This window comes from Hemicordylus capensis, chromosome 4 (assembly GCF_027244095.1).
Source record: "Hemicordylus capensis ecotype Gifberg chromosome 4, rHemCap1.1.pri, whole genome shotgun sequence".
Taxonomy (NCBI): domain Eukaryota; kingdom Metazoa; phylum Chordata; class Lepidosauria; order Squamata; family Cordylidae; genus Hemicordylus; species Hemicordylus capensis.
In genome coordinates this window covers 49,915,383-49,943,068 of record NC_069660.1, presented here as the reverse complement: position 1 = coordinate 49,943,068, position 27,686 = coordinate 49,915,383, and the positions used below count along the sequence as shown (strand labels likewise).

Sequence of the window (27,686 nt, the reverse complement as noted above, 5' to 3'; positions counted from 1 at the left end):
GGCCAGGCATAGATCCAAGCAAGCCTTACCACAAAGGAACTGTAGGTGAATGTCCATGACATAACTACCCAGGGAACAGCATTTGTGGAAAGGGCTTCCTCTTCTGTATGTCAGGTTCGTGAATGATTTTGTTTTTTGTTTTGTTTACACACACACACACACACCTCTTTTCTAAAAATATTTCACACAGCAGTTTACATTAAAAAGGTAGGCCATAAAAACAAGAAATATAATTATGAGAAAAGAAAACCAACTAACTAAAAGGCAAAAACAGCGGGATCAAACACTATTAAACCAGTATACTTTTCCCCCCAATTAAACTTCAGTCTAAACAGGTGGATCTTAAAGACCCACTAAAAAGTCAGAACTGTGAGGACCCCCTTGGGTAGGGAGTTCCTATGATGTGGCATAACTACTGAAAAGGCTCTGTTCCTGGTCCCTGCCAATCAAATCTGTGTTGGCGGTAAACCAGAAAGCAAAGCCTGAGATGAAGATGCAAGGGCCAGGCAGGTAGATATAGGCAAAAGCAGTCCTTAAGATACCTGCTGTTCATGAAAAGCCAGGGCTAAAAGTTACTGTTCACGAAAAGCCATGGATGAAAGAAGGAAAGTGGGACATGCAAAGAAGGGCCAGACAAAAAGCAGAGCCCCCTAGCAGCAACAGGAAGGTGTCTGGTGAGCCTGAAAGCAGGGATGATATGGTAATGGGTAGCTGATGCTCATCTAAGCCTGGAGCCAAAGGTTCAATGAATGATTTGGACGGAGGGTATAAGAATGGAGGCACATCGGGGTGTTGCTGTCTGACAATCTTTGGGAACACAGGATGAGAGAGGCCCCACAGGAGTACAGCAAGCTAGAAAGTAAAGAAAGGTGAAGAAGTGCTGCCAGGGCAAGGATTCAGTGCAGGTGTATATGGGGGTTAACATTCCAACACTAAGCTGAGGCAGAAAGAATCTTTATTATGGTCACTGGCCAATAGAAGGCAAGGGAAGACAGGGAAGCATTCAAAGTGCTTATTCACAACTTTGCAGCAGATAAACTTACACTTGTAGTCTGGCATTGAGTTGAAAACACCACTCTTGCAAATGGATCTGAAAGGCCATTTTCATCTGCAGGGAGAATCCCCCGAGCCTGGTACAAATGGGCTCGCAACTGGAAGTAACTGAAATCTGATTTAAAAAAAAAAAAATTAAAAGAATAAGACACACGGTATCAGCTTTTTAAATCACACTTTCAGGACACCACAAGATAGCAGCCTATATATGATATCCCCAAATGTTAGAGGGAACTTTTACATGAATTACTAATATTTCTGACTAGTTTACAGAAAAGTGAAATTAAAAATATGTCTAGCAATGTTCAATAATCAGAACTGATACTGTTGGTGTGCAAATTTGCCCCAAAATGCACATTCATTTTTAAGGATCTTTATGGTGATCTGGGATCATTCCCAACATGGGTAATGTGCCTGCACATTAGCCCCACAGAAGGGTGTGTTCATAGCTCCTCTAGGCACTCTGAAGCTCTGCCCTTCACTAGCAGAGTGCGCTCAGTATTTTGGGGGGCAGAGCACCTGTAGCTCAGTTCCATTTTGAGGTTTGATCCTCATTTTCATTGAGGTTCCTGTAGAAATTCAAGGAAAATTGGCTTAGATTCTAAGGTTTTGACTCAGACTGCTCTTGACTACTCTGTTTTCTATCATTTTGGACTCGTGGATGCTCAGAAAACTTTTTCAAAGTGTTCATCTTGCGGGTGGGCTCTCCCGTTGTCAGACAAACACAGCCAGTGTTTGTGTTGTTTAGGAGAAGATCATACCATCTGGACATGTAAGATCTGCCTCTCTCTTTCTAAACAGACCAGAAAAAGTAGAGAATTACATCTTAGGGCTGCTTTATATTTAAAAAGTGTTACGTTCTCCAACATCTACGCCATGTTCCTCATTACCATCAACATCCATGGCTTCGATCTCATCTGACTATTGACACTCAAAGTTGATGTTGGTGTTGAGACATTCACCTAAAAGAGCCTCCAATAGCCAACATGTCAGCCCAAAGCGCTCTAAGGAGCTTTTAAAGAAGCCCTGCAGTGTCTCCATGGAAGGATGTCACAAGCACCATAAGAAGTGAAAACATGATGAGGAAGACTTCTCAACATGCTCAGCTTCTAAATACAAAAAGATCTCCTTGACATTGATCCCGAAGTCAATGACCCCGATATTGGAGACTTCAAATCATCCAACATCGACCATTCATTCTAATTCATCATCAACAATCAGAGGGGACAAACTCTTCCCCATTTGACCAACCATCAACGTAGAATACCTTATCCATGGAAAGCTCTTTGGAGGTTTGGGATCTCACTCCTTCTTCCATGATTCAGAGGAGAGATGGTCTTGTGGTAGCAAGCATGACTTGTCCCCTTAGCTAAGCAGGGTCTGCTCTGGTTGCATATTAATGGGAGACTAGAAGTGTAAGCACTGTAAGATATTCCCCACAGGGGATGGAGCTGCTCTGGGAAGAGCAGAAGTTTTCAAGTTCCCTCCCTGGCTTCTCCAAGATAGGGCTGAGAGAGAGATTCCTGCCTGCAGCCTTGGAGAAGCCACTGCCAGTCTGTGAAGACAATACTGAGCTAGATAGACTAATAGTTTGACTCCGTATATGGCAACTTCCTATGTTCCTATGTACATTTCATCTAATGCTCTTCTTCCCCAGAGATTCTGGACATCATTCTGACCTCGCCGTTGACAGCAACACTGACCTTGAAGCCGATGTTGATACCAATACTGACAGCTAAGCTGACATTGACATAGATACCTCATTCTGCTACTGAACCTTAATCATTGGCAAGTTCAATACCGACAATACCCAATGTTGTCAGCACCTCACAATGCAGCCTGAAGCACATACTGCGGTTGCAAAGAATGCTACATTTACTCCCAGTCTGAGCATTGACTTCCCTTCTACACCTTCGATGTTCAAAGATCTTCCTCTGTTACAGGATATAGACTCAATTCTGGGTTCTATAATACACCACCTGACTCTACCTTCAAAGGGTTTTACCTACATGGTCTGGATGTTGATGAAGACCTGGGCTCAGGTTTAGTACTAATTCCAAAAATACCATCAGCATCTCCGGCTGGAGTAACACCATCCTCCTCTCCATCTTACATACCTACTTACCCTTGGAAGGAGAGCTATCACTATTCTACACCTGCCTATTTCTCCTTAGGTAACATATGGACTACAGGAGCTCCCAGGGAGACCTGGATCTTGGCTCTATTAGCAGATTTGGTAAATTTAGTGGTCCTTATCTCAGGTACTCTCCATTGTTACCATATGGCTATGATGAATTCAGACTGTGGAAGTTGAAAAAACTCAAAGCTAACTCTACTCCACAGGGTCATGCTTAGGAGAAGAAACTTACCACTTTTAAAGAGCCACCCAATCTGCTTCCCATTCCTCAAACCCCCTTAGAACCTCCACAAGGTCCAACAGAGGATTCTCAAACCGCCCCAAAGTCTCCAGATGTCCAGATCCTTCTTCAAGGGGTCAGAATCAGCCCATGATATCCGAGGAAGATCAATCAGACAATGAGTACACCTCAAGTTCTGATTCAGAAGATGGCTCTGTCCAAACGGAGAATCCTTCTGACCCTACACCAGACAAAAATGACCCCAAACAACCTTCTAATTCAGAGGAAACCAGTCATACCAAATAGCAAGAGTATTGGGCTTGGAATTAAAATCCCCAGCCCCAGAAGTCAAAGATCAGCTTATGACTTCATGTCATCTAGCTCTGCTAGGCAACCAGCAGCATTACCAATGTTACCAGTTCTTGCCAATTCCTCCAAATCCGCCTGGGATGCACCTCATCCTTAATCTTGACATCAAAGCATCTTGAGAATTTTTATAGGATACAAGAGGGGGATTGTCTCTTTCTCTTTAAGCATCCTCCTCCAAACTCACCTGTAGTAGACTGTACCTTGAGTAGCAAATCTGGAAGAAAACACTCAGCCCCAGTAGAAATGGAAGGGAGAAAACTGGGCTCCATGGAGTGCAGGTTCTATTCGGCTTTTCGCCTCTTCATCAAGATTACTAATTACATGGCCTGTATGGCAAAATATCATTACTCCATATGGGAAAACTTTAAAGATGACCTCAAGGATGACCCCGAAACTCTGAAATCAAGTTTAAAGATGTACTCTCCAAATCAGCTGATATAACCCACCAGCATCTGAGCACAGCGAAACAACTAACTGAAATGGAATCACTCTTACTACCAGGAGCCATCTCTCTTTGATGCCATGCTTGGCTACGATCTACAAATCTTCAGTCGGTCATGAAATAAATAAATATAAAACCTCCCATTCAACAGAGACAGCCTTTCAGTTCCCAAACAGATGATATCATGGAGAAGTTGAAAAAAATCAAAGGACACAGCTAAGACTTTTACATCTTCCACTATGCCACAATCTTATTCTCAATGGATCAGGAAGTATGGGAAACAAAAGTCACAACACAACAAGTCAGACCTCAAAGACTACAGAATGTCTTTCCAGTACAATCCCAGACATCCCTATGGCCAAAACTAGAAACAACATAAATTTTAAATCCAGGACAAGTCAAAACAGCACCTTTGACCTCCCCGTTCCAATCACCTATTCCTACAGACCACTCTTCCACCAGACTCACCCCTTTCTCTCCAGCCTGGTGTCTCATCACATCCAACATGTGGGTATTAAGTATCATCTCCACCAGATATGCAATCACATTCATCAATAACCCCACCTTCTTTGAGATAAAATACACCACGCAACTCCTACTTCAAGAGAAGTGAAAGATCTCTTATAAAAAGGAGCAATAGAACAAGTCCCTCTAAAAGAACAAAAGAAGGGATTATACTCTGGGTATTTTCAGGTTCCCTAAAAAAATGGAGGCCTTCATCCAATCTTAGACTTACGCTGGCTCAACAAATTCATCTATCAAAAAAGTAAAATTGAATGGCTACTTTACAAGGCATCCTCCCACTACTAGCAAAAGAAGAATGGCTCATGACTTTGGACTAAAAGGACACTTATTTTCACATTGGTATTTGCCCCAAACACAGAAGATTTGGGGGTTTCACCTTTGGACAACTAGCCTACTGTCTTCCCGTACCTGGATGACTGGTTGGTGACTTCCACAATGAAATACTTCCTAGATTACCATGTCCAGTACATTTTGACACTGCTTCAAGACCATGATATTCTGGTTACCTGGAAAAAATCCATCCTCCAACTTCAAAAACATATTTTCTACATAGGAAGCCTCCTTAATACGGACTTGAAAAAAGCCTTTCTCCCAGAGGACGGGCAGCTCTTAATTGTAAATTTGATCGATGCTTTCAGAGCCAATCCAAGACAGAGAGCAAAAACCTTGATTGCGTCTTGTACAATGGTAGAATATGTCAGGCTAAAACTAAGGCAACTTCAAATATGGTTTCTGTCTGTGTTTAATCCAAATGTGGACAGTCAGCACCTATGGCTGATCATCCCTCAACCTGTACTGAAGTCTCTTCAATGATGGACTCAAAAGGAGAATTGTTCCAAGGGTGTTTCTTTCCAGTCCCCGACTCTTATTATAATGATAACAACCGATGCCTCTCTCAAAGGTAGTGGGGAGCTCACTGCCTGAACCTACATGCTCAGGGCCTGTGGAATTCCCAACAGTCAGCTCTCCATATCAACTTCCTGGAACTCCTCATGGTCTTCCTAGGTCTAAGGTCCTTTCTGCCCATGATAAGAAATCACACAATTCACATATTACTGGACAATACAACTATGATTGCCTATATCAATCGACAAGGCAGGACAGTTTCAAGGTCCCTGTGCTATTTGGCTATTGAGGTGTGGGATTGGAGCATTCAGCATAAAGTTTACTTTATAGCTCTCCACATAAAAGGCACAGACAACTCTCTCGACGATGCCTTGAGTAGGAAAACAAATCCTTTTCAACGACACAAGTGGAAAGTCAGCCAATCAATTATCTACAATCTATTCCAACAATGAGGACCCCCCCCCGATAGATCTCTTCTCAACTGCAACCAATAAGAAGTGCAAGCAATACTGCTCAAGAGTGGGCCTAGAGAAAAGGTCTCTTGGGGGCACCTTCCAAGTGCCATGGAAGGATCACTATTTTTATCTGTTTTTCCCTTTCCCGCTATTAACCAGAGTCTTGAGCAAAATCTTACAAGAGAAAACAAAATGCATCATTCTTGCCCCATGGTGGCCAAGGCAACTGTGGTTTCCCCTTTCTTCTTTTCCAAGGGAATACACTACCGCCTTCTTCAGCGACAAAGCCTCTTTTCTCAAGCGAATGACCGTGTCTTTCACTAATCTTCAAACCTTGAATCTGACAGCATGGAGACTAAATTACTAGACAACATTTTACTAAATGAAAGGAAAGCATCTTAACACCTATGTTAATTCTGTGGTTACTTGTTTGTCCACCCTTTCTATTAATCCATCAAAGTTAGCCAATAGGCCTGTCTCCATATTATTATATGCGAATGACATGGCTATTATGTCGCAGACACCTGTAGGCCTTAAGCATGCCCTAAGACTGTTCTCATCATTTTGTAACCAAGAGTCTATTGAAATAAACTATAGTAAAACTAAAGTCTTAGTGTTCGCCAAGTGAGCTAGGTGTTATAATTGGTCCATACAAGGTCACAAGATTGAGCAGGTTAATTCCTTTAAATACCTAGGAATTACTTTTCACTCTGTTGTCTCTAGAAATGCCCATTTTAACACCATCAGGCAGTCTCCTCAATTGGTTGTAAAGAAGATCAAATCTTATCATTTTACACATGGTGCTGCTTTTATACCTGCAACAGTGAGACTTTATATAGCCAAAGTACTGCCTTTGCTCTTATATGGAGCCCAACTGGCAGGGGTGTATCTAGGGTAGGGCAGGCAAGGCACGTGCCCCGGGCGCCACTTGAAGGGGGAGCCATTTTGTAAAATTTAAAAAAATTAAAAATGGCTGCCAAAACCAAAATGGCCACCATGCATGCTCAAATGGCCTCTGTGAGGCCCTAGGTCATGCCAGGCCTTGCAGAGGTGATTTGAGCATGCGCGGTGGCCATTTTGTTTTCAGTGGCCATTTTTTTAAAAAAAATTATTTTTAAAAATGGCCACCGCACATGCTCAAATGGTACCTGCGAGGCCCTAGAGGCCAGCAGGGTGAGGGGGAACCTTTGCAACCCACCCCCACAGCCTTTGCACCCCCTAAAAATATTTTATATTATGCACTGTACACATATTCACATTGGCACTATGTACAGAGAAACAGGGCTTGTGAATACTGAGCTGAAGCTTATGAGCTAGGATTGTATTCATTTGCTCTTACTTTGCTTCTTGTGATAAGTGAGTTAAATGTGATGTCTTAATAATATGGCTATTAATGGTGAGTTTGTCTTTGAATCAGTGTGAAGTCCTTTGTGTTAAGGCCCACTGGGAGTTTCTTGATCTCTTTCTCTCATTTTAACTGTCTTTCTGAAATACTCGAATATATTCCAAGCAGTGACACAGTTTACTCTGCATATCCTTTAATTATTTTCAGAGTATCTGGGAAACGTCAAATTCTCCATTTATTTTTAAAACTTATGTAATAGTGATGCAACAATGCATAGCAGAGAATTAGACAGGCACTTCCGTTTAGTTTTCCAAGTACACCTCCACATAGTATTTGGGTATTTAATGAGCCCCAGCATACTGAAATTTGTAGTTTCCCAGCATTTTTTGGTTTGGCTACGTCCACTGCTAAATCGTTTTTGAAACATTAAAAGATTAATGAGCTTGACTTGTATTTTTGAGCTGTTATTATGGTAAAGTTATCTGAAAGATGGGTGTCAGATGTTTGGACAGGGGGTGCAATTTCAGTGTTTGCCCTAGGCGCTATTTCCCCCAGATATGCCTCTGCCAACTGGGACCTGCAAGTAATTTTGCCCTACTGGAGGCTATCCAGACTAAGTTTATTAGATGCATTTTGCAGCTACCATCTTGTGCTCCGAATGCTGTCATCAGAAGAGAAGTTGGGCTTATTAGGCTGGAATCCTTATACTGGTGCTGTATTTTTCGATTTTGGTTAAAATTGAGTTTTGGACAGGCGTGTCTAGCCTCTTTGGCTATGAATGATGGTTTTAATCGAGCTGGAAACGAGCTGTGTTGAGTAAATTTTCTTTCTTTGGCTTCTCCGTAGAGGATTTGCATACTGTAGGAATTGAGCAAGCCAGGAAGTTAGTTAAGCAACGTGTCCTGGATATAGAAGTGCATGGATTAAGCAGGGTTTATACTTAGGGAGTCATGCTATTAATCTTAAAGCAGCTAAGTAGTTTGATGTGGTTCTTGTCCCTAAATTTAGACAAACCCTCACTTTAGCACGTTTAAATGTTCTTCCTACAGCAGTATTGGATGGCAGGTTTAAGGGAGTTCCGCTATTTTTACAACTTCGCCCATGTGGCAAAGGGGTTATAGAATCCACCTCACATATTATTCTTTATTGTGATTTTTATAGTGAACCCCGTTTAAGACTTATATCTCCTATGTTAGATAATTTGCCTGGCCGGTCTGATGAATTTTATTTAGATTATCTTTTAACTAATGTGGACACTGATATTATCTTTGTTATGGCCAGGTTTTGTTATATTATTTGTAAAATTTGTACTGGTTTATTGTAAATGTTTGCTGGTCAATGACCGAATAAGCATATATCTATCTATCCACTAGGTGCAGCTACTCTTGCAAATAGAAAATTTTGCCCAGCTAAAAATGAAAACAGTGACCATTACCCAGCCTCCATAAGACAAATTTTACTTTATCTTACTTCCCTGAAGCAGTTAGGACTGTCTAACTCTTCTGTTAAAATCCACATGGCAACTCTTTCAGCTACGCACCCAGGTTGGGACGTTAAAACACCCACTCTGACTCCAGAATGTGATTTGGAAGCCGAAACATGGGGCACCTTCCTTTAAAAATGAGGGCTTCTCCAGCCGCTTTAAAGCTGAGGAGACCAGGTCCATACCTGCAACCATGCTGACTATGCAAATGGTTGATGCACATGCACAGAGACCATGTGCGTGCCGGCGTCAGGCAGAGGAGCACCTGGGAGATGCCCCACTGGTGCACAGTTAATCCTGGGGGGAGCACCAGGAGTACGGCGATTGGAAGAAGAGCAGGTATGGGCCTGTTCTCCTCTGCTTTAAAGGAGCCGGGGAAGCCCTTGTTTTTAAAGGGAGGTGCCCCATGATTCGGTTTCCAAATAATGTTTTGGCACATCCATACTTGTTTCCCCCGTGAAGAAACCTATAGAACCTTGGAGCCTTTCTTTAGTATTTTCTTCTTTGACAGAGGCAGCATTCAAACCCATTGCCTCTGCCTCACTGAAATTGCTAGCCCTAAAAATGGCCTTTTTGGTAGCTATAATGTCTGCAAGGAGGGTCAGTGAATTTACTGCATTAAGATTAGACCTCCCTTATACTAAATTCTTTCCTGACAAAGTTGTAATGAGGACTGACCCCTTCTTAATACCAAAATACTTTCTGTCTTTCATATCAACCAGGATATTGTTCCCTGATTTTTTCTTGACTCCTACCTTCACTCTGGAACAATTCCTCCACTCTAAGGATGTCAGTAGAGCCCTTTTGGACAAAACCAAAGGCTTTCAGAAGACAAAGAGGCTATTTGTCGCCTTCAAGGGTCACAATAAGGGCAACACTATTTCCAGATAAAGATTTTCTCATTGGCTTGTAAAGCTCAATTTCCTGTGTTACAAACTGGAAGGAGTAATACCTCCTCCAACTCTTAAAGCCCATTCCACCAGGGCTATGGCTACCTCTACAGGACACATGTCTGGAATTAGCATTAGGGACATTTGTAAAGCAACCACATGGTCTTCTAAACTACCCTTCATAAAGCACTATGCCATTGATATCCAAACAGCTGCTGAGGATAATTTAGGATAGGCGGGTTTAAAGAATTTTATTTAGTAACATCCTAGCACCCTTCTACCTCTTTGGTGAGCTGATTAATCACGCATGTTGGGAATGATCCCGGATCACCACAAAGATAACAGGTTGTTTACCTGTAACAAGTGATCTTTAGGTGATCTGGGATCATTCACAACACCTGCCCAGCCTCCCCGCTGCTTGGATGTTATGTTTAGTCACTTACCTTCAACACTTCCAGCAAAGAACAGAACATGATTGACCAGGAACTAAGCTACAGGCACTCTGCTGCCCAAGGTACTGAGGGCAGAGCTTCAAAGCACCTATAGGAGCTATGAAATCCTTCTGTGGCGCTACTGCACAGGTGCATTGCCCATGTTGTGCATGATCCTGGATCACTTAAAGATCACCTATTACAGGTAAGCAACCTGTTTTTAAGTAGAAACCCCAGCCAGTCTTTGTGGGGCCCCTTGTTGTTATCATTGTTACCAAAATAAAACAACAAAATTCAGCTATTTCAGAAGTTCATGTGGCTATGTATGATGTGGTTTACCATAAAGTATTTGTGCAGTGTTAAGAACATAACTACAGCCCTGCTTTATCAGGCCAAAGGTCCATCTAGTCCAGCATCCTGTTTCACATAGTGGCCTACTAGATGCCTCTGAGAAGCCCACAGGCAAGAGATGAAGGCATGCCCTCTCTCCTGCTGTTACTCCCCTGCAACTGGTATTTAGAGGCATTCTGTCTGAGCCTGGAGGTAGACTATAATCATCAAGACTACTGATAGACCTGTCCACTGATAGACCTGTCCTTCATCAATTTGTCTAAACTCTACTTAAAGCCATCCAGGCTGGTGGCTGTCACCACATCCTGTGGCAGAGAATTCATAGGTTAATTATGCATTGTGTGTTATGCCATCTACCTGTAGCATAGCTTTAATTTGTGGGAAGTGAGGATTTTTTAATCTCAAGTTTCAATTCCTCTCTATTTCTTTTTTTACTTTCTGATCTTATTTTATTGTTTGCATACTCATATATAATTTTCGTATAATATATGTTTGGTGTTGATCACACAACAGTTACAGTGTTTCAGAAACAAGGGCTGCTGCTGCTCTCATACAGCACAGCGACAACGATTTATTTTTCATAACTAAAGTTAAGCTTGCAGAAATGTAAAGTTTCCCTAGATAGGTTATTGGTAAACTGCACAGTAAGGCACACTAGTGTGCTGCAAGCAAAGTGCTAGTGTGCTGTGCCAAATAAATCCATTTTAAAAATTAAACCTCCAATAAACAAAAATCACCCATCCACAGAACAGGCTATCCACTGGTGTCTAGACAACTCAGTGCTCTGGCTTTGTCTCTTTCCAATACGCCTCTGTCTGCAGACAGGAAATTTTGCTGCCTTTCTGCCTTGGGTGGTATTGACTAATTCAATCACTCTTGGTGAAGACATGCAGCAGTGTTATCTGCCTTGAGAGGAGACATACCCAGAACAGTGACTCATGCAGATACACAACAGACAGCTTCCTCTGAGTGTCATGTGGTAGAGTATCAGACTAGTACCAGTGAGTACCAAGTTCAAATCTGCACACAGTTCACAGCTGATCCTGGGCCAGTCACTCTCTCTTAACCTAAGAGAATCCTTTCACAAGGGTTTTTGCAAAAATAAAATGGGGTGGGGGGACCATCTACATGATCACGAGCTCCTTGGATAGACAGATATATAAATAACAAAATGAATTCTCTTTAACACTTTAAAAAGTAAACTTCTTTCATATGAGAATGCATGTACCTCACATTTTAATTCACATACAAAACGTGTTCTTTAGCTGTTAGAAATTAGAAACATTGTCCTGGAACCTAGGATGCAGTCCTAAATGGAGCATTATGAGCTTACCATCTCTGTTGAGCTGACTAGGTGGGATGTTTGCTGGAATCCTTGCAGTTTGCTGAGCTTTATCATAGATTGGCTTGAACTCCTCAGGTAGCTCTGCAGTGCTATTCTTCACATATTTAGTTATCCCAAGCCACATATAGATTTCCATCTTTGCAAAGATTTCTCCGATGCGTGACCCTGGAGCCTATAAAAGTCCGAAATGGGATTTTCAGTTTTCATCTACAAATACATAACTCATGAAGACTTAGCAAGATTTATCTCATATAGTGACAATAAAATGCCAGGCATTTGCCCATCAATTTTTTCCCCAAATTGTTATTGGTATTGTTGTTGTCCACTGCCTAGAGTCTTTGGAGGAGGTGTTATTTAAGAAAATTTTAATAAATAAACAAACAAAAAATGTAAATACAGCATGATCCACATGAGTTAAACTTTGTGAGTGCAAGAGGCATCAAGATTCTGGGATCCTTAGAAAAAGTCTGCGATATAAACATAACAAAACATAAAGTGCAGTGATATCTGTGAGACTCTGAATCAAACAGTCATTAGGCACTGTCTCAATTTGGGTAAATGTTCCATGACTTGCAGTTTCAAGGCTAGACACCTTCTGAATTATATAATTCAGCCAAACTAGTACAGTTTGGTGAAGTCGACACAGAGATAACCAAGGGAACAGCATATTGCCTCCCAGATTAGATAATCACAATAGTATTTTCAAATCCTGATCAATTAAACTGATATCTGTGTGACTCTGAATTATATACAAAAACAATAAAATACATAATTTCAGTTTTATATTGAGAGAACAAAATAAATAATCTTCATAATAAATTTAAATAAGCAAGATACTGGGCTGTTTGAGACAAAACTTCTCTGACCAGCCCCCCAAAATGCAATAAGGATGCGAGTACACCTTTCCCTAATCACAAAGGGGTTAAGAACATAAGAACAGCCCTGCTGGATCAGGCCCAAGGCTTATCTACTCCAGCATCCTGTTTCACACAGTGGGTTACCAGATACCTCTGAGAAGCCTATAGGCAAGAGATGAAGGCATGCCCTCTCTCCTGCTGTTGCTCCCCTGCAACTGGTATTTAGAGGCATCTTGCCTCTGAAGCTGGAGGTGGCCTGTAGCTACCAGACCATTAACAGACCTGTCCTCTATGAATCTGTCAAAGCCCCTTTTAAAGTCGTCCAAGCTAGTGGCCATCACACCACATCCCGTGGCAGAGAATTCCATAGATTAATTATGGGCTGTGTAAAAAAGTACATCCTTTTGTCAGTCCTAAATTTCCTGGCCTTCAATTTCATGGGATAACCACTGGTTCTAGTGCTGTGAGGAAGAAAAATTTCACTCTGTCCACTCTCTCTACTCATAAGAACATAAGAACAGCCCTGCTGGATCAGGCCAAAGGCCCATCTAGTCCCACATCCTGTTTTGCACAGTGGCCCACCAGATGCTGCTGGAAGTCACAGGCAGGAGTTGAGAGCATGCCCTCTCTCCTACTGTTACTCTCCTGCAACTGGTACTCAGAGGCATCCTGCCTTTGAGGCTGGAGTGACTCCATGCTTTATGACTCCATCCATAATTTTATACACCTCAATTGTGTCTCCCCATAGTTGCCTCTTTTCCAAACTAAAAAGCCCCAGATTCTGTAGCCTTGCCTCATAACAAAAGTGCTCCAGGCCCCTGATCATCTTGGTTGCCCTCTTCTGCACCTTTTCCAGTTCTACAATGTCCTCCTTTGAGATACAGTGACCAGAACTGTACGCAGTACTCCAAATGTGGCCACACCATAGATTTGTATAAGAGCATTCTAATATTAACATTTTTATTTTCCACCCTCCTCCTAATGATCCCTAGCATGGAATTTGCCTTTTTCACAGCTGCCACACACTGACATTTCAATGAGTTGTCCACCACAACCCCAAGATCTTTCTCCTGGTCCATTGCTGACAGCTCAGACCCCATCAGTGTATATGTGATTGGGGTTTTTTCCCCTAATATGCATCACTTTACACTTGCTTACATTGAACCACATTTGCCATTTTGTCATTTAGTCTGTCCAAACTGCTTCTTTACATGTGCTATAAAGACTTGTTTAAACTAGACCTGGAGTGTGGGGAGTGGAGAAAGGCATGAGCGCTCATTACACAAACGCATCCTTATCACAAGTGGTTGGGCCAGTCAAAGAAGTACAGTATCACTCAAACTGGCCTACTGAGGTTATAGGAATATTCGACATGTATATAATCTGGTTTCCTCTAAGCCCTTATATTTGGTGCCAGATTTCTGGTATGTTGATAATTTTTACTGAGTTGAATAAATCCCAGAGATTAGAAATCCATTTAGAATTTTCTGGCCTTAGTTGTGACTTCAAATGTTTTGTAGAATATAAAAGGATGTTCTTGTGTATTTTAGAGATGATATATTTTTAACATTATTGAGGGAGAATAACGAAGAGCTCGGGTTTAACTAAAGTGGAGGATTTCACTGATGATATTAATAACTGTTTCCCAAAATCTAACTGCCATTACATGTGGCAATCCCATGTGATAAAAGTCAGCTGGGGTGGGGGGAATTTACAATGCTAGCAACAACCATTTCAAAATTTAGATATTTAGATGGTTTTTTAGCTGTTTGAATTGTTTAATTGGTTTTATTCTGTTTTTATAGTTTGATTTTAACTGTTAACTTGTTTTAATTGTTTATCATGCTATAAGCCGCCCTGAGCCATTTTGGAAGGGTGGTATATATCTCAAATAAATAAATAAATAAACAAACAAACATATAGCCTTACAAAAAAACAGAACGTATGAATACAAAACACACCTTTTTAACCAGCATCTTCAAATTAGGTTGTTTAGAAATATAATTCAGTAACCTTAACTAAATTTGAATAATTGATCTTTTCAGATAATAACAAAAATATAGAAAGCATAAACTGTGTTCCACATGGGGAAACAAATTGACAATACTCTGTATCAGAAAATGTCTGGTCCTTTTTATTCAGTAGATCACAGTTTTCAATATTATTGAAGCCTTATTTGGACATTACTTTGTACATACACAAAGATATCTGTATACACATCTCTGTGTGTGTGTGTGTGTGCGCGCGCGCGCGTGTGTGTGTGTGTGTGTGTGTGTGTGTGTGTGTATATATATATATATATATATATATATATATATATCACTGTACATGTGTTCATTTTAAAAGAGAACCTGGGTACAGGCCCCCTCAATTGCAAGGTACAGATAAGAAGTGTAGTGCAGTACGTGTGTTGAACATGATGTGTGAATAATTGTATGTATGTACAATCTGTGTGTGTATACATTGTACACAGATTTTACCTGTGTTAAATGTAACATGTGAATAGGGTTAGGGGTGTGCACAGACTGAGGTTCGTTGTCCAAATTCGGACTGAACCTCGGTTCTACGAACTGGCATGCGCAGAGGCCAGAGGAGTGCCGGCACTGTGCTGCTGCTGCATGGGGGCTGCTGGGGGGAGTGCCACAGGAGGAAGCTGCTTGGAGTGGTGCTAACACCAATAAGGACCTGCTTATTTACTTTTAAATCACCGCCTTCACCAGCCCTTGAACAGCCAGACCGGTTAGCAGTTGGGCCAAACTGGACCGGACTGGTTCATGGAACCTAGGCTCAGTCCGAGTTCCGATTGGGCCATGAACTTTGGTCACCGCACACCCTTAAATAGGGGTAATATCAGAAAGAAAACTATTTCAGGATGGCTTAATCTTGAGAGTTATGGGGGTACTTAGAAAAGTTCAGAGGCAACTTACATTACAAATGAAATGTCAATAAAGAGAAAATAATGATCTATTTATTATATTTCTCTGAAACCTTATAATCATATTAACCTGATTGGGGAAAAACATTCAGAAGGCATTTGCAGGGTAAGATTGTTAGGTGTGAAGAAGGTTAGACACCCATAAGGTTTCTCCCTCCATGTGCCCACGGATTCTCCCTTTAAATCCCCCCTGCTCCCATATTCATGTTATATAGGCAAACATAGTTTGAAAACACACACATTTTTAGGAAACATGTAGTTCCACTCTGAGACAGAGATAGGTATTCACAAGGGTTTAAATATGTTGGAGGCAAGAACTATACAAAAAACATGCACTGTATGAAAACCATGAAAGACATTATTTGGTCTGCTTCAAGATATTAACTGGGAACCCATCCACCCAAACCTAGCTTTAACAACCAACTTTCAAAGGATAATGTTACCTTTAGAAAGACAGTTTGTATCTTGGCACAATCCTTGCCCTTCTCCTCTTCTACCACTGCATAAAGAATGTTCTGAGCAGGGATTCTTGTGTATGCTACACGCTTATTGTTGCTAAACATCCAGATCAGGACATCAGGAATAGTACACTGGGGCTGAAAGAAATGAGAAAAATAACCAAAACTAACAAAAAAAATTGATTCTACAGATATGATTTTTGAATATTTGTGATTTGGAAAGGCTTTTAAAATTTAGAATTTATTATTGTTAGGGACTGAGATGGTGATGGTGATGATAAGCATGTGCATAGCACTTTCAAGTGTTCAAAGCAGCTCAATGTATGATCTTGCTGTAATCCTTATCCCCAAATTGCTGGGGAGTTGAGGCTTAGTGGGATCAGCTTCCCTAAGGCCACCTAGCTAGTTCATGGCAGAGGCGAGATTGGAACTAAGACCTCAGTCTCTTGGCCATGATGCTACACCAACAATCTATCTAGACAGACCAGGGACAATATAAGAAAGGAGGCTGGGATTCATGAAACACGAGTGGGCAATGGATGTTAGCTCAAGAGGTGATAGAAAGGCCTGAGACCCTGTGAAAACCAGACTATGAGTAATTTGTTTTGTGTAATTTGGTCAGATTTTATTCTTTACACTAATCGGGAAAATTATGGTTGTTTTCATACCACAAACAATATTAGTGTGTGGACGGACTGATGAATTGTGTTTTGCTGTTTGTGTTTAGATCAATATTGTTTAGCATTGTCAATTTTTTGACAAAAAAAACCATTGTCAACAAAACATTGTCAAGGTGTTTTTTGTGTGTTTTTTTTTTAAGTTGTTTTTTTTTTTTTTAAGGCCTGGGACCTATACTTGCAGTCACATCAATCCCTGATCATGTTGTGCCTCATCCCAAACCCATCTAATCTGTAAAGCAACATTTGGAACTGCTAATTTTTCTCCACTACCACAAAGATGAAAAACTTGGTGGGAGAAGGAACTGTGATTTTTAGGTTTCTATGGGAATTACTAGATTTTGAGTCAGAGAAACATAATTTTGTGCACTGTAGTACGTTTCCTTTTCTAGCAGCTTGAGCACCTCAGCTCTAACTCTACTGACACATGATACAGGTTCCCAACCTTGGTCTTGCAATTATATACCTCTTTAGCCAGGAAGCGCAACTTGGACAGTATTAATTTTGTCTCATTTAGCTTTTCTTTGATGTTGGTACGATTCAATCGCCTCCTTATGCGAAGCCCCTGCTTTGCATATAGTATCTGAATACAAAAACACAACTTATAACCATATATTTAGCAGCACAGGGAATCAAACTGTCGTATTCTCTGATTTTTCTCTAGGTCAATCCCAACCCACCCACAAATTTTGTAGAGCAAATACCTCCAGATCCTCATAACTCCAGGTAGCATGAATTCTTAATGATCGCTACAGAATTTGTGTTATCAGAAGTGGCAACAAATATACTTTTTGAATGTTTAGCTCAGAGGAAGTTTGGACTGAGGAGCTGGAATAGTAAGAGAAAGAATACAGTAGAAAGAAACAAAAGATAAAGGGGTGAATAGTTCATGCAGAATGTAGCAAGCAGAAGCAAAGCAAAAGTGAGAGAAGGGACAAAGACCACATACAAGGTTTAAGGGTGACAAGGGCAAGGGAGAGAGGGCGGATAAGAAATGGAATTGAGAAGTCATGCTGTGCAGGATAAAGGAAGATGTTTTCCCCCACTGTCACTTGGAACTTTATAGACCTTTTGACTATGTTTTAAAGTTGGTGTTGCAACTATTGTGCCACAGCCTGATCACTTGAAATTCCTGCGATGTACTTATGCTACCATGTGACAACTTTTTCATTGACTGGAAGTAACTAGAGATGTGCACGAACAGGTTGTGCACGGGCTGGCAGGGCAGGGAGCAGTTGCCTTAAGTAGCTGGTAAGGAGCTCCTTACCAGCTCTTTCCCATCCTGCCGCTCTTCCGGTCATGGCGCCCAGTCCGCAACTGTCCGTGCGAAGCTGTGGCACTGTTCCCTCAGCCTCTGTGTGGCATCACTGTGCATGCGTGCTGGCCATTTGCATGGTCAGCAACACCATGTTGGCCATGCAAATGGCTAGCATGCGTGCACACCAGCTATGTTCTTACCGATGCCACAGGAGACTGCAGGGAACAGCGCCAAAGCCCCGCGTGGCTAGTTGGGGACTGGGCACCATACTCGGAAAAGTGATGGAGTGGGGAGGACCAGGTAAGGAGCTCCTTAATTTATTTATTTATTTATTGTTAAATTTATATACCGCCTTTCATTAAAGCAATCCCAAGGCAGTTTACAGCAAAAAATTTAAACACAAGATGGTAAGAAAGACACAATTAAAATATTAAGTGGGGGAGGGGGGAATTAAACAAATCTGATTAAAATTTTAAAACAAAAGCATAAAAGCAATACAGACTATAAAGAGCAGCAGCAGAGAATAAATAAATGCCTGGGCAAAAAGCCAAGATTTTACACTTTTTCTAAAAGCTGTGATGGAGACCGAGGAGCGAATAGCCACCGGGAGAGCATTCCAGAGTCTGAGGGCAGCAACAGAGAAGGCCCTGTCCCGCGTGCATGACAACCGAGCCTCCCTCATTGTCGGCACCCGGAGCAGAGCCCCCTCAGATGACCTCGTCAAGCGGGCAGCAACCCTTGGGAGCAGGCGGCCCTCAGGTATCCCAGGCCCAAACCGTTAATGGCTCCTTAAGGAAACCGCTCCCCACCCTGTCAAGCTGGCTCGAACACTGGCGCCCAAGCTGATTTAGCACTTCCCAGAGGAGGCGCCAAACCGGCTTGTGTACATCCCTAGAAGCAATAGTCATAAATGGAGAAAGAGGTTATCCCATGAGGAGCTCATTGTGTTACTGTGGTGTAAACTCGACACCTAGATCCAGCTTTTAAATGACCATCAAGGCAAATGCCATTGGCATAGGACCAGGACAACCAAAAACCAAGGAATATGCTCTCATTACTGGAGACTACATGAGTGTTTCAAGGTGGAGAAATACTCCATTTGAAAATGGAAGTTCTTTTCGCTTTTCTGCTGAGTGTTCATATGGCATCTTTAGCCATCGAACAATTTCACAGCATCATCTACTGGTCATTTGCTGCCAATCCATGATGAGGATCATTGCAGATAGTGTCCACCTGGAGGCCAGTCTTTACAAAGTAGAATCTAAGATCTGCCTTTCTATTTTTAAGCTCTGGCTCAAGCTAAATTCCTATCATTTGGTGCTAACTACGCTGATGCTTGCGGATGAATTTATGTCTAAATGGGAACATGTATTTGAGCAGAAACTGCTTACTTACGGTCTCTCACCACAAGTACTAACAATGATGGGCTATGATCAGGCCAAGTTGGTGGTTACCCAAAGAATCTTAGATGCAGAACAGCAGACAGACCAAAGTTTCATTCCAAGGGGAGTAGTGCTGGGAAATCAAATTCTGAACGCACGTCCTGCCAGATATCTTAACCAGATTACAGTGACCAAGCATCGCAGGGCATTTACCCAAGCACAATTTAATGTCCTGCGCACTGCAGTGCTTGAGGGCAGATTTAACAAAATCCCGTGGGCAGAGCACTTTTGCCCCTGCGATTCAGGAGCCATAGAATCAACAGCACATGTTCTATTATATTGTAATTTTTATAGGGACATTTGTAGTATACACATTACTCCACATTTATTAAATGTTCTGGGCTGTTCTGATTATTTCTACATATGTTCTCTTTTATTAGATCATGATGATAAGATTTCTTATGCAGTTGCCAGGTTCTGCCTAATTGCCAATATAATTCGTAAGACCATGTTATGTATTTGAACTAAGTATTATTATCTATTGAGGATAGCTGTTATATATTGAGTTGGTTTTTTCCTTTTTTCCTGCTTCCCCATAAACAATTTTGGTGTTTTCCCCAATCTATATATATATTTCTCCTGGGTGTGCCATGGAATGTGTGTCCTGGCAGCCCAGCTGATTGGCTGGCCGGCAGAGGCGCCTGATTGGTGGGTGCACCCAGGAGAATTGGCTGGCTGCGGGCCTGGCTGCGGCGGGCCTGGCCCCGTGACGGTGGCTGCGGGCCTGGCCCAGCCACGGAGGCAAGGCAGAGGCGGGCCCGGCCACGGTGGCAGCACTCGGCCGCCCGCATACTGGGGCAGAAGGTGGGGGTGGGGGGAGAGGTAGCCGGCCCCAAAGAGGCCAGCCGCAGAGACTGGCAAGTGGTGGCAGTGGGCCCAGCAGGCTGCAGAGGCAGCACTTGGTGTGGCGGGCCCGGCGGCAGGCCAGGCCATGGAGGCGGCTCTCGGCCAGGTGGCGGCAGGACTGGCCGCCAAGGCCAGGCACCCATGGGAGGCTGGGGTGGGAGGGAACCAGGAGTCAGGACTTTCCTGTTCGCCGCCCGAGAGGAGGAGCAGTGGAGGTGGGGCCCTTTTTGGCTGCCTGCCACCTGGTAAGTAGAGTTTTAAAAAATGCAGGGGGTGGAGAGAGTGGGGGAGGGGAGAGGGCAAGAGGGAGTGGGGCAGGGGGAGGGGAGAGGGCAAGAGGGAGTGGGGCAGGGGGGAGGGGGAGGGCAAGAGAGTGGGGCAGGAAGGAGGGCAAGAGAGAGTGGGGCAGGAAGGAGGGCAAGAGAGAGTGGGGCAGAAGGGAGAGGGGAAGGGCAGGAGAGAGGAGCAGGGGGGAGAGACTGGGGCAGGAAGGTGAGAGGGAGGGTGAGAGAGAGGGTTGGGAGGGGGGAGGGCAAGAGAGAGTGGGGCAGGAGGAAGGGAAAGAGGGGCAAGAGTGTGGGGCAGAAGGTAGGGAGGGGGAGAGGGAGTGGGGCAGGAGGGAGGGGGGAACAGCCGGCCCCAAAGAGCGCACAGATGCTCTGTGCAGGTTGGCTAGTATGTTTAAATGTTTCTAGGAATCATAAGTAATTTTATGAATTTTTATCTTTTTATTTTATTTTTACTTTTGCTCTTCTGTATTTGTTGGTCAGTAACCAAAACCAAAAATCAAGAAACAAAAACCAAAAACAAAATACTACTACTACTACAGATAGGCTCTAAAAGTGTTATTCTTATCACAGATTGCCAGCAGTTGGTACTGCAAAATTGTGCAATGGCCAAAGAAGTCATTTGAACGCTCGGTAGAAAACTAAAGCAAAAAGATCTTCCATTTTCAGAGTATTTCTCTGTCTGAGAATATCCCATGTTTACCTAACAGCAGATGAAGGCTTAGATAAGAGTTAGAAAATATTTGCTGTCACACTGACAATTCAATTTCCTTTCTGCTTCTCAAGGGTAGATCCAAGCATTCCATCTGTCTAGAACAACATACAACCTGCTCACATGACTTACAATGTTTTGTGGAAGAGATTTCATCCGACAGCGATCAAGGTTATTTGGACGGGTCATTGGCTTTTTGTCCACATTAAATGAATACTGCCTGCAATGAGAGCGGCTGTGAATTCTGAGCCTGTGACTGCAACACATATATCACATGGGCTGAAAGATGGGCAGTAATTAAGGACTTAGCAGCTTAGAAGAGCCAAAAGAAGAATTACATATAAAACTCTTTTCCACCACATCTACAAAAAAGGGACTGACGGAGCCAGATGCTGCCTAGCAGTTAGATTTGTATACACTGACCTTTCCCATTTGCTGTATGCTGCATATTGATTTTTATGTAAGAATCAGTGTGGTATCATGGCTAGAGTGTCCAATTTGGAATGATAATATATGGGCTCAAGTTCTCACTCAGCCATGAAGCTCACTGGGTGTCCTTGGGATACCTGTTCAGCCTAACCTACCTCACTGGGTGGTTGTGAGGATAAAAATGGAGTGGTTCCATGTATATGGCCCATGTATATTTCCTTAAACAGAAGGTGGAAGACAAATGTGATGAATGAATGAATAAATGAATATAGCAGTTTCCAAAGTCTTTCTATGCAGAGGTCAACGTTGATTAATGTAGCATGCATGCAGCAAAGGAAGCATATGTGCAACTGCTGTGTTCCAGAGTAAAGCAACAAGGGAAGTGATTTTCATTGATCTCCCCATCTCTCTGGAGTGCTTTGTGTTACTCAAATAGATCCCCAAGGGCTACATAACCCTTAGGGACATATATTTGGCATGGCACAGAGAGTTTAAGAGGAAAGGGCTGGTCTTATGTTAGTTAGCATGAGTTTTCCCCTTTGCTAAGCAGTGTCTACCCTGGTTTGCATTTGAATGGGAGACCACATGTGAGCACTGTAAGATATTTGGGTCACTCTGGGAAGAGCATCTTCATGCTTACATGCAGAAAATTTCAAGTTCCCTCCCTGGCATCTCCAGATAGGCTGGGAGAGATTCCTGCCTGTAACCTTGGAGAAGCCGCTGCCAGTCTGTGTAGACAATACTGAGCTAGTATTGACTAGTCTGACTCAATATAATACAGCTTCCTATGTTGCTAAGGGGGTACAGGCAAAATTTACACCTCCACATATTTGAGCTTCCATGTTGCTTTACTCTAAAACACAACAGCTGCACGTGTGCTTCCTTTGCTGCACACACACTGCATTAGTCAGGATGTCAGCCAGAATATTCTCATTATCAGCTTAACTTACACTTTTTGTAACAGAATTATTGGTTAACCAATAATTAACCCAATATGACTGAACAGGACCCAGAACCATCTTCCAGCATTGGCAACTGGAATGCTAGATCTTATAAAAGACAAGGTCTAGCTCCAAACATGACATCTAGAAAGCTTCCTTCAAGGTTCAAGAGATAATTTCATGTTTCTTTTCTTGTTCTTTCCTTTTTCATATTTTCCTGCTGCAGCTCTCTTTTATACCATTACCACTACCACATAACCACAATATTTTTGGGAACAGACCTCTACCTGCAGGAAGACTTTGTATCATTATGGTCACATTCACACGTAATGCAGAACCGCAGTTGAATGGACCTGCGGTTCCACTGACATTATGTCCAAATGTGGGCAACCCAGGTTACAAGTGGCGATGAAATTGAGGGTTCAGATTTAGGACTCCAATCTGAATCCTCAGGTTGCAGTGAGTTTTGTTACTGCAACCCGAGGTTCCAGGCAGCCTGTAGTACGTCTGAATTCAGAACCACAAGCTGCCTCCCCTGGAACTGGAGTTCAGGGAGGAAACTCCTCCCTCAGCTCCGGCATGATGGCTGTGTGGACTGTCCTTCAGTAAAGAAGGAAGTCCATATAGCCAGCTACCTTGCCTCTCTGCAGTCTCGCTGACTGCAGAGAGACTCCTCTCCAGTACTTCCGAATTCAGATAGGAGAGTGGGGAAAGGGGACATGGAACCATCTACTGGACCCGCAGTTCAGTGTTACGTGCGAATGTGGCCTGTGTTTCAGAATATCATTTGAGAAACTGGGAGCTCACCTTAAAAAAAAAAAATCTCTCTATTACAGTTATCTCTTGCCAACCGTGAGGGTTCCATTTCGGGAAAACCTCACAGTTGGTGAATTCATAGTAGATGAGCCATTGGAATCAATGGCAAACAGGGGGTTAGGGAAATCGCAGTCACAAAACAACTGCAAAATACAGTTAAAAATAGTTTAAAAATCAGTAAAATACATTTTTAAAACCCTGAAAATCATCCCCTGACCCCCAGAAATCACTCCCTGATCCCTGGAAATTGTAACCCACCCACCTCGAATTACCAAAAAATCTCACCAAACTGTGGATACTCAGGTTTTGGTTGGCAAGACCTGCCACAATTTCCCAGTTGTGGATACTTAAAAGTGCGATGGGGAAACCCATGGTTGGCAAGGGATGACTGTATTTTGTGCAAAATAGCCTGGGATGCCTTAGTAGAGCGTTCTGTTCTGAAGGAAATGGTTGTGCCTGGGAAACTACTCATTCCCGTTAGTAAAACAAATTCACTCTTCCACTGTGTATTATTCAGATATGACATATGTCACATTTATTTGTTTGTTTATTTATTTGATTTATATACCGCCCTTCCAAAAATTACTCAGGGCAGTAAATCAGTATCTGTGCTAGCTGGGCACAAACTATATTCCTGGAAAATTATATCCAGAAACAGCCATGACACAAGATTAATCTATTTTAGTGATTACCCAGTACACTCAAAGAGCTTCAGGTTACTATGCAGTTGTTTACAGTTAACTCTCAGCCATGCATTTATATCCTGCCATTTAAATTTGGATCGAAGTCACAACATCTGGAACTCTTTCCAGGATGCTGGATTCAGGGATGTTTAAAGCACGACTTTGCCAATGTCTGCAGAAGAGCAATGAAAGGCAGTCATATGTTTCCACAAAAAGAGTACAGGGATGTACTAACCTACATCCAGCAACAAATTCCTCCAGCACCTGCCGAAGCCTCTCATCTGCTTTGGACTTTGGTCTTCTCAAGAGCTTTTCCACATCTTCCAGTCCATGTTCCTGTTGTGGCAAACTCAACGTTGAGATCAGCCCCAGATACCACAATCAATTTGTGTACTTGAAGCATTTAGTTGAAGTAATATTGTGCACCCTTCACCTAAGCTAAATTAGCCCACATAAAAGCAGCAAGGATGTCATTTTGCAAAGAATCAAGGGGAGCTTTTTCTGTGAAGTCCTGAGTGCCCTCATTTTCCTTTGTCAAGTACAAGGCTTGAGAACACTTAGAACCTAATCCCAATCAGGCCCCCCTACTGCCCAAATAATTGTGCATGTTCCAGGAAAAGTAAGTATGTGAGCAAAAGCAGTAGGGCTTGATAGAATCTACAGGCAGAGCTATACTTTACCAAACGCTCTGCTATTTTGACAATCCAGTTGGAATTACAGAGTCTCCAGGTATAGTCTTCCCAGTAGCTCCAAACATACACACAGGGCTTCTCATGCAGCATGGGCAGGCAACTGTAAGAGCTAAGAGCAGCAGGCAAAGAAGGTTTACAGCTCGTATTAGCAGCAAGTAATTGTCTGCATGCCAGAGTTATACTGGTATTATTTTATCTTATTGTAACATGTATATCCCGCTCTTCCTGCAACAAGTCCAGAGGGGTGTATTGTTTTAGGACAAAGAACTAATTTTTTCTTCGTTAAAAACATATATCACAGTGCAGAAGTACTGAAGTTTTGTTTATACTACATGGACTTGACAGACAACAATCTCCTCCACCATACCAAGCTAGAATCAGAGGATTGTACTAAGAGGTTAAGCATTTCTGTTGACTGATTATAATAGAATCCTTCCTGCTGAGGAGGTTTTATAAAGTCCTTGTAGAGAGCCTTCTGAATCTATCAAGCTACTACCGATACTGGAATCAAGAACTGAGATTGCAACTGGCCCCCAGAATCAGGTATGTGTTGGCACCTCCAGTTGATGCAATGAGGACTACTTAGTAGAAGTCAATACATGATGCTGATGAAGGTCAGTCAAAAGAAGAACAAGAAGAGAAAGTGTCCCTCCCCTGAGCAGAAAGGACAGTGGGTATCATTATCTGTCATGGACACTGTGCAAGAGGAGAGATGTATAGATTGAACATTTATAGTCTGGGAACATATGTAGCTTCGTGGCAAAGTTTGTGCAAGATTAATATAGGTTGTTTTGTTTTGTTTGAAATCCTCTCTAAATGAACAATTACCATGGTGTCATTCTTACATGCATGGCCCTTGGCTGTGATGACATTATCAAGATGACCTAATCACATCCATATTAAATCTAATTATCTCAGTAATTATGTGGCCAATTTGATTGTGTAGGGTGTCACTGGAAAGGTATTTTCACAAGTTACAAAACATGACCATATGATTTCTGGTGATTTTATTATTATTAATTATTATTATTATTATTATTATTATTATTATTATTTATTAGCCTTTTAAAAGATATCAAGGAAGAGGAGAAAAAGGGATTTTTAACACCAGTTTTGGCCAGGATCCTGGCTTAGTCTTAATCAGAGTAGACCAACTAACAAAAAGGGAATTCATTTGCTCAGGACAAAATGATTTCAATGGGTCTGCTCTGAGTAGGACCAAGTCAGGATCCTGGCCATTATGTATAGCAAGGCTGCAAGCCTATACACACTTTCCTGGGAGTAAGCCTCATTAGATTCAACAGGACGTACCTTTGAGTAGACATGCATGGGATTGCACTGTCTGTAACAGAACAGTTGGTGAAACTTAATTCCTTTCCTTCCCCAGAGGTCATTGCTAGAATCTATAAAATTCTTCACAATAAGATATGATATATTAGGCTTGTGCGTGGGGAAAAACATTGTGTCGGATCTGACACAATATGCTCCAACATAAAAATTGTGAGAATTTAAATTAGCATATGGTTTTTCTATCATATAGTTGGAGCATGTCAGATTTTCAGTTGAAAATTCTGACAAATCAGAAAGGCTTGGCAGAAAGTTTTTAAAATTCACATGGAGGATTTTCACACATGGCTTTTATTTTGAATCCACTCCTGATTGGAGTGTGCCAGTCCACATATTAGCTTGATTTACCCGGAAGTCCCTGACAGCTATCAGGGACTAGAACAGACCGGACTTTGTTTTTCTCTGTGAATTCTGGCTTAGCCCACAGTATGTCCAGTTTTAAAAAATCCTCTAGTTTCAGAGGCTTTGGGGGGGAAACCCGAGGCTTCTGTTTTGCCCTGCAGTTTTCTCTGTTATGTTTGGGGTGGTCATACCAGTAAATTGGCGTTTTCCAAAACTCAATGAAGGGGAGTTCAACAGCTGTTTGGGGTATGGCCTGCTCTAAGTGATTTGCAATTGTAAGCCCTGGGGGTGGGGGTGTTTTTGCAGATTGGCTGATACTCTGTTGAGAGAGGGGGAGGGAGAAATTCCTGAGTTAAACACAAGCACAGACTGCAAAATTTGTATCTTGCTATGTTTTACATAGGCTTTAGATATGCAGAATGGATGTAACCTGAACCCTCTGTTGTCTAAGCTGATTCTGTTAGGTGTGTTTGTGTGGCAAGGCTAAAGCATCCTGCTGTTTGATCCAGCTGTTTGGTGTTATGCAAGTCTTGTGCTCTTAGCTGTAAAACTATTTTTTAAAAGCTCTCTCACCTCCTCCTCTGTGGTGTTATTTCTGACTGGTTGGAGGGAAAACTCGGACCAGGTAGGTGCGATTGCACAGGGAAAGGATCTGCCTAGGAGTGTGGGGAGGAACTGACAGCTATGTGAACTGTCAATTTAATCCCCAAAGTAAATATTTTGCAAATCTGCTGTGAAGCAGATTCGCTCTTCAGATACCCTGAGGCATAAAGCCATGTGTGAATAACCTCATGGTGATAGTGCACAGAGGCGTAACTATAGGGGGGCAGGGGGGGCACGTGCCCCGGGTGCCATCTTTTCTGGTCACGTGGGGGGTGCCGCCATGACCAAATTTTTTAATTTTTTTAAATTTTTTTTTAATACAAATGTTTCCTGCTCAGTGCAGCAGCGCTGCAGCAGTCAAGGGAGTGCGTCGGTGCCCCCTTCCCCACGAGCGGTCCCTTCCGCACCGTCTGCGCCCCCCCCATTGCTTTGCTGGCGCCTGGCGGCCAGTCAGTGGCCAGGCTTGGCG

General features: G+C 42.4%; 1 protein-coding gene across 1 annotated transcript in view; it reads right to left on the bottom strand.

Annotated features, from left to right (window-relative positions):
- Positions 1–27,686, bottom strand: part of LOC128322437 (fer-1-like protein 4) — a 97,937-nt gene that overhangs the window by 32,330 nt on the left and 37,921 nt on the right. The window contains exons 18-24 of the mRNA XM_053243648.1: positions 24,914–25,034; positions 24,469–24,569; positions 21,497–21,584; positions 17,286–17,402; positions 16,128–16,280; positions 11,881–12,064; positions 1,044–1,168 (exon numbers count right to left, since the gene is read on the bottom strand). Coding sequence (XP_053099623.1) covers positions 1,044–1,168; positions 11,881–12,064; positions 16,128–16,280; positions 17,286–17,402; positions 21,497–21,584; positions 24,469–24,569; positions 24,914–25,034 — 889 coding nt within the window. The remainder of the gene's footprint in view (positions 1–1,043; positions 1,169–11,880; positions 12,065–16,127; positions 16,281–17,285; positions 17,403–21,496; positions 21,585–24,468; positions 24,570–24,913; positions 25,035–27,686) is intronic.